The sequence below is a fragment of the Nansenia antarctica genome (genome assembly GCF_963989245.1).
Source record: "Nansenia antarctica genome assembly, chromosome: 1".
NCBI classification, from domain to species: domain Eukaryota; kingdom Metazoa; phylum Chordata; class Actinopteri; order Argentiniformes; family Microstomatidae; genus Nansenia; species Nansenia antarctica.
Window position 1 is genome coordinate 110,896,159 of NC_137674.1, and position 7,500 is coordinate 110,903,658.

Sequence of the window (7,500 nt, forward strand, 5' to 3'; positions counted from 1 at the left end):
AAGACTAAAAACCCATCTTTTTAATATTGCCGTTAAATGACTAAATAATAACATTATTTAAAATAAAATAGATGATATAATGATTGGAGCACTTTGAGCTGCAACGTTTGCAGGAAAAGTGCTATACAAATAAAAGTTATTATTATTATTATTATTCACTAAGGGTTGCAGTCCAGCTCAGGCTCCTAGTCTTAGGGGCGGCTGTGGCGCAGGAGGTAGAGCCGCCGTCTACTGATCGCAAGGTTGGCAGATCGGCGGTTCGAGCCCCGGCTGGCCACATGTCGAAGTGTCCTTGGGCAAGACCCCAAATTGCTCCCAGTGAGCGGGCCGGCGCCTTGCATGGTAGCTTGCCGCCATTGGTGTGTGAATGTGTGAATGGGTGAATGAGAGGCCGTTTTAAAGCGCTTTGGAATAAGGCGCTGTATAAGTCAGTCTATTTACCATTTAGTCTGTTCCAGGGGATATATAATCCAATTTAGGGCTTTGGCACGTCGCATGCCGGGGGGGTAGGAGGGCCGGGTGAAGTTGATATACGTGCGTGTCATGTTGATGTTCCAATGTTGAGGTGTGTGTGTGTGTATGTGTGTGTGTGTGTGTGTGTGTGTGTGTGTGTGTGTGTGTGTGTGTGTGGCAGGTTGGGGTCATCGACTTCTCCATGTACCTGAAGAACGACATGGATGACTACAGAAGTGAAGAAAGGTAGTGACACTCCTCCCTCTCTCTCTCTCTCCCTCTTTCTCTCCCTCCCTCCCTCCCTCCCTCCCTCACTCTCCCTCTCTCTCTCCCTCACTCTCTCCCTCCCTCCCTCTCTCCCTCCCTCTCTCTCTCTCTCTCCCTCCCGCCCTCTCTCCCTCCCTCTCTCTCTCCCTCCCTCCCTCCCTCCCTCCCTTCCTCCCTCTCTCCCTCCCTCCCTCCCTTCCTCCCTCCCTCCCTCCCTCTCTTCCTCCCTCCCTCCCTCCCTCTCTCTCTCCTCTCCCCCACACTCCTCCAGAGGTTCCACTACAGTAAGGGAGGCCGGGGGAGGTAGAGATCGGAGGACAGGCTCAGTGTAACGCTACTCTCTCTGTCTGCAGGAACGCTCAGATCGCCGCCATCTTGGACCAGAAAAACTACGTAGAGGAGCTGAACAGGCAGCTGAAGTACGTATCCATGGAAACCATGACGATGAAAAGTAACCCCATAGTTCAGTAGGGTTACTAGGGCTGGGACGACGCGTCGACGTAGTCGACGTAATCGACTACGTCAATACTTCGACTTGCGTAATGTGCGTCGGTGCGTCGCAAATAAACAACATGGCTGCGACCAGTTACGAGTGACGTGTCATTGATTTTCAACAACGCTTAACTCACGCTTTTATTTTGAAGACGCGAAAACGAAACCGGAAGTCTATAATATCAGAATGTGCCTCTTGTTGTCTTTCAGAGTCAGAGAACAGATACCAAACTGCCGACATGTTTGCTATAATTATATTTAGGGTTGGGTACCGTTTGGGTTTTATCCGGTACCGGTACCTAACCGATACTTTCAAAACGGTACCGGTACCAAAACGGTACTTAATTCGGTACTTTTGATTTTTTAAAATGACATATATATATATATATATATATACTGTATATATATATATATACGGTCGACAACATTAAACAGCTTTTCACTTTTGTATTGCTGAGGCACAATATATATTAGTTAAATATACACTCAAATTAAAATAAATGAAAATAAAACTCCTGAGCCTTGGGGACTCCATTAAGCTGGGGGTGCCTATCGTTGGTACTGATGTCGAATACGAGTACACACTTGTTCGGCAGCCCCTCAAGGACATCAGAATATTCTTAGAAAAGGGATCTAGTGAAGAGGCCTGCATAGCCCCCGGAACCAAGAAGACCAAGAGGAAATATAACTCTGATGAACTGGAGCCCTCCACCTCGTCAAAATCCAAACTCTGTTGCCGCTCAGCTACTACTACTCCCCTCCCCCTCTCTGGTCCATGATGACATGACGATTTTTCAGACACAGTAGTAGGATAAGGATATATCTACATGATATATACATGATCTGACACAGTACCCGAATATCAGGAGATCCCCGATCATGTTGTCCACCTGGCAGAGACGCAGCCACACATCCGCACTACGTCATCAACAGACGCGTCGAATCCTGGAGTGCACTGTCCAATCAAAGGCTTGCGTTCGTAAACTCGCTCTGAGAGCGTCGCAGCGCACACTGGGCCCGACGTCATAAGGGGAGCAAGTCATTTGATTGGACAGAAGGCATTCCACGAGTGGTGATCAGAATTCCAGAACGAGTTTACGGAACGCACCCATAAGTCGAGCGTCGCGTTATGCCAACCCGCTAGCGGAAGTTGCTATTAGCAACCTTCTCGTTATCCTTCCGTACTCGCTGCTTTCACTGAGTGGAAATTTAACAGGCGATGTGACGTCACGAGTCACCAGTAAAGTACCGAAATGAGGTACCGAAATCTCCTTTGCGATTCGGTACGGGTACATACCGAATGTAAAGTAACCGGTACCTACCGGTACCGATTTTCGGTACCCAACCCTAATTATATTACTTGGCAGTAGGTAGTCATCACTCAATGCTCGTCTCATTTACAGAACAGCATGGGTTGCTTGCACTGTTTGATCGCGTCATAAAAAATTAACGTCTCACATTGGCGAACATTCACACGGAACACGGAATGGCCGAACTCCGACTGTGCTGTAAAGTGGGTGGAGTATGGACTCCGCACATGCGATAGTATGTATACTAGTATACTAGATAGTAGTATAATCATGCGAGCTTTTATCGACCGGAGATCTCCGACACAGTCGTACATCAATGGCGCGGTTAAGGCTTATCCCTCTGAACCTGGCCGATCAGTCGGTGCATCCCTACTCAAGTATTGTGATTTTCTGTCGTTTTTCTTTTCCCTGTCCAGTGTCCCTGTTAGACATGCCATCATTATGAACAGCTAAGATACTGTAACTTGTTGACCTCCTAACTGTCTCTTGCGACGCGCCCGCCCCACACTTTGAGAAACACTGACCTATAATAATAATAATAATAACCAGGAGGCAGGCGGGGGGAGAGAGGAGGGGGGGGGAGAGAGGAGCGTGGGAGGGGGAGAGCAGAGAGAGGGGGAGAATGTTATTGTTACTGAGATCGTTATTGTTACTGAGAGGTATAGTTACGGTATTCCGGTTAGAATTTCACTCGAATTGCACTAATTAGAGGATTTTATGTTGGTATTTATTTTGGTATTCCTCCTGAAAATAACTTGAACTTGCCTACTGCATTACTTGCACTTTTCCTTTTATTTGAAGTTAACTTTTATATTTTATAATATTATATTTTATGTTGGACTGTAAGAAAGAGAGGATATTTTTTGTTGTGGAATATTACCCTGCAGTGCAGAAGCCTAATTTATATATTTGTACAAGAATAATTGAAATGTTAAGTAGTTTAACAAGTTTTTGACATTTATTTTGGGAACATTAAGTGATACATTAATCGAACAGCAAAAAAAACAATCGTTAGACTAATCGTTTCGTTAAATTAGTCGTTAGAGTAATCGACTAACCGGAAAAATAATCGCTAGATTAATCGTTAGAAAAATAGTCGTTAGGGACAGCCCTAAGGGTTACACACATGTGGTCACCAGTAGAGAGAATCTAAACGTGTGTGTGTGTGTGTGTGTGTCTGTGTGTGTGTGTCTGTGTGTGTGTGTGTGTGTGTGTGTGTGTGTGTGTGTGTCTCAGCTCTTCAGTCCAGGGGTTACAAGGCAGGGTTGAATCCATGGAGAAGTCCAACTCTAAACTCATAGAGGAGGTAAGAGGTCTCTCTCTCTCTCTCTCTCTCTCTCTCTCTCCGACTACACACTCTAGTACCTGTGTGTGTGTGTGTGTGTGTGTGTGTGTGTGTTTGTGTGTGTGTCTGACTGCCCCCCCTCTCCCCCCAGCTGGCTATTCGCTTGTTAAGTCGTGACGTGTTTCCGGGTCCAAAGTTGGCTGAGGCGCTCTCTTCGAAATGCCGCAGTAATAATAGTAATTCATTATATTTATAAAGCGCTTTTCCGAGGCTCAAAGACGCTGACAAATATGGGAAAAACGGGAAAGTGCTGCTGTGTCCCTTGTTGTATGAATAGATCCGAGTCTAAAAAACGATTGAACTGTCATTCTACCGCTGTAGTACACTGATACTCTGGTGCCGGGAATTTCTGGTCAGACTTAACAACCGAATAATTTAATAATAATTTTGCCATTTAGCAGACGCTTTTATCCAAAGCGACTTACAATTACGAATTACAGGGACATTCCCCCTGGAGTAACTGAGGGCTAAGTGCCTTACCCAAGGGCACACTAGTAGTGGTGTGGCTTCAGGCGGGATTTGAACTCACAACCTTCCGATCCCAAGTCCAACTCACTATCCACTAGACCACCACTACCCCGAATAGTGACCCCCCCCCCCCCCTCCTCTCCCCCCAGCTGGCCATCGCCAAGAACAACATCATCAAGCTGCAGGAGGAGAACCACCAGCTGCGCAGCGACAACACCATCATCCTGACGAAGGCCCAGCAGCACCTGGAGGTAACCATGGCGACGCGCCGCCGCCGCCTTCACAACACCACTGCACCCAACTTTATTCGTACCCTCTGAAGAAGACAAGTTGCCAGATCAGTCTTTATCGTAACCAGGAGATGAACTCACGTCTCCCCCTCCCACTCCCCCTCCCGCTCCCTCCTGTTGCCAGGTAACGCAGGTGGACGTGGACGTGGAGCTGGACACGTACAAACAGTCTCGCCAGGGGCTGGACCAGATGTACAGCGAGGCGCGCAGACAGCTGAGGGAGGAGTGTCAACTACGTCAGGTAAGTGTTAGCTACGTCAGGTGAGTGTTAGCTACGTCAGGTGAGTGTTAGCTACGTCAGGTAACTCTCTGCTGTAGGGGGTAGTTAGTAATAAAGTGTGTGTGTGTGCGCGTGTGTGTGTGTGTGTGTGTGTGTGTGTGTAGGAGGTGGAGAATGAGCTGGTGGTGCAGGTGAGCATGAAGCAGGAGATGGAGCTGGCCATGAAGCTGCTGGAGAAGGACATCCACGAGAAGCAGGACACTCTGATTGGTCTACGCCACCAGCTGGACGAGGTCAAGGCCATCAACGTGGAGATGTACCAGAAGATGCAGGTAGACCCCCCTCTCTACTCTACAGGTATAGATGACAGGTAGACCCTCTACAGCAGAGGTCGGCAATAGGCGGCCCGTGGGCCATTGCTGGCCCGTCACCAATAATATTTGGCCCAGCAGATTATTTTGAGAATCCATTTTTTTTCCGTATTTTTTATTTTATTTTATTTTTTACAATATCGGACCGACATTCCCACATATAGCGGCTATACTGTCCGAATATATAATCTACCACCACCTAAAGAATGCTTATTGTACTTTTATTGAGAGTGAATGACACAGGGACATACAATCAGGCAGCGAGGTGCACCGAAGCGCACTGACGCCGAACCCCTCATAGTAAATCAATAAGTGGACAATGCTTGGTGCTGAAATAGCCGACATGCGGTGTGTGGTTTGAAAAAAATAAACCAGCTCTGTGGTAACCTTTAAACATAATAAAGCCACATGACGCTTGATGTCCTTTCGGTTTGTACTTTATATAGAACGGGAGCATGGAGTCATACATACATGTCTGTGCGTCTTACACTGCGCACCTGTAATCCATATCTGAATACCGGATACGGAAACACATCCTGCCTACATATGATCACATTATAACAAGCTCAGTAAATCTTCAAACGTAATGTTTACTTATTATGTGACTGCAACACACATATGAACAGTAACAAAGGAAATATTCAGTTCAATTTTCTGAAAAACATTAACAAAATCGCCGCAAAAAAAGCAGAATCCGCTTGGCTTGATCTTGGAGGGCGAGGGGTGGTGGTGCATAGGCCTATGCTCCTGTAACGACAGAGCAAACACACTATTAGGGATAATAATTACAATGAGCCATTCATTCAAAATATACAAAATACAATTAGGTTATTAAATACAACAACGACAGGCTTGGTACTCACTTAATGTGAAAAGTGACATCTCCCATCGGTCACTATTTTCTTGATATCTGGTGATATGGACGTCACTTTAATCCGCAGGCAGTTCTCAAGGTTTTTATGCGTCAATCGATTCCTCTCGTGCGTCTTTATCGCATTCATTGATGAAAAGGACGACTCGCATGTATATGTGGAGGGGAACATTGTGAGCACATAAAAGGTGAGTCTCTTGATCATGCTATACTCCTCTGAGCATGCCACCCAAAAGGCACTCACAGACTCCGCACTTCTGAGCCCATCGCTGACCAGGGAGCTTGTTTGGAAATCAATTAGCTCCATTTCTAATGCAGCCTCGTCTAAGGAGGGGATCATTTTTTTCGCCTGGGAGGAGAAGTCTCCACCTGGTCTGACTGTGAGAGGGTCGCGTACAAAGGCAATGATGTCTTTTGGGATGGAGTAGTCCTCAAACCTTGAAGTGAAGTTGGCCCGTAGCTGCTTGATGAAGTCCACCATCAGCTCTGTCACTTGTCCCGGTGCCTGTGATTTTAGTGTACTGAAATGTAGGAGCCTCCCAGTGGATATATCTGACTCGAACAACTCCAGCTTCCTCGTGAATGATTCAAGCTTTTCAACCATGTCAACTATGGTTTTGCCTCTCCCCTGTAGCTGCAGGTTAAGCTGGTTTAGGTGGCCAAATATATCCGCTAAAAATGCTACTTTGGACATGAACTTTTCGTCTCCCAGAAGGGCAAGGTGGTCAGCTGCTGCCCTAATCTTGCTCAATCTAAGAAACGCCTTGACCTCATCCAGTAGCGCACAAAAGCGATTCAACGCTTTCCCTTTGCTCAACCAGCGCACGTCATTGTGTAACAGCAGGTCATCGTGGGTGGCCTCTTCTGACTCAGCCACAAGTTGTCGGAAAAGCCGATGCTGGGTGCTTGATGTACCCCTGATAAAATTAATGACACGCATCACTTTATCCATGACTTCCTTTAGCTCGCCACTGAGTCTGGCGCAAAGGACACTCTGGTGGATAAGACAGTGCAGTCCATGCACTTGGGGTGCGTGCTCCTTCACCCTGCTTACCAGACCTCTGTGCTTTCCCACCATAGCAGGAGCCCCGTCTGTCACGATTAGGTTAACTTTCTCAAATGACAATGAATGCAGCCTAAACAACTCTTCCAGTTTCGTAAATATAACGTCCCCAGTGGTGTGCCCTTCTAATGCAATAAGAGACAGCAGCTCTTCCCTGAAATCCTTTCCATCAAAATATCTAGCATAGACGCACAACTGGGCTACATCTGTAACGTCAGTGCTCTCGTCAACGGCTATGGAAAAGTAATTGGCTTGACTGAGACCCTCGATAATTACTCCCTGCACAGCGTCGGACAATGCCTCTATGCGGCGGGTAGCGGACCTCGCAGAGAGGGACACCTGTTTCACTG

General features: G+C 46.9%; 1 protein-coding gene across 1 annotated transcript in view; it reads left to right on the top strand.

Annotated features, from left to right (window-relative positions):
- Positions 1 to 7,500, top strand: part of rufy2 (RUN and FYVE domain containing 2) — a 32,800-nt gene that overhangs the window by 14,348 nt on the left and 10,952 nt on the right. The window contains exons 6-11 of the mRNA XM_080542944.1: positions 635 to 699; positions 1,074 to 1,139; positions 3,759 to 3,828; positions 4,485 to 4,586; positions 4,750 to 4,866; positions 5,010 to 5,177. Coding sequence (XP_080399070.1) covers positions 635 to 699; positions 1,074 to 1,139; positions 3,759 to 3,828; positions 4,485 to 4,586; positions 4,750 to 4,866; positions 5,010 to 5,177 — 588 coding nt within the window. The remainder of the gene's footprint in view (positions 1 to 634; positions 700 to 1,073; positions 1,140 to 3,758; positions 3,829 to 4,484; positions 4,587 to 4,749; positions 4,867 to 5,009; positions 5,178 to 7,500) is intronic.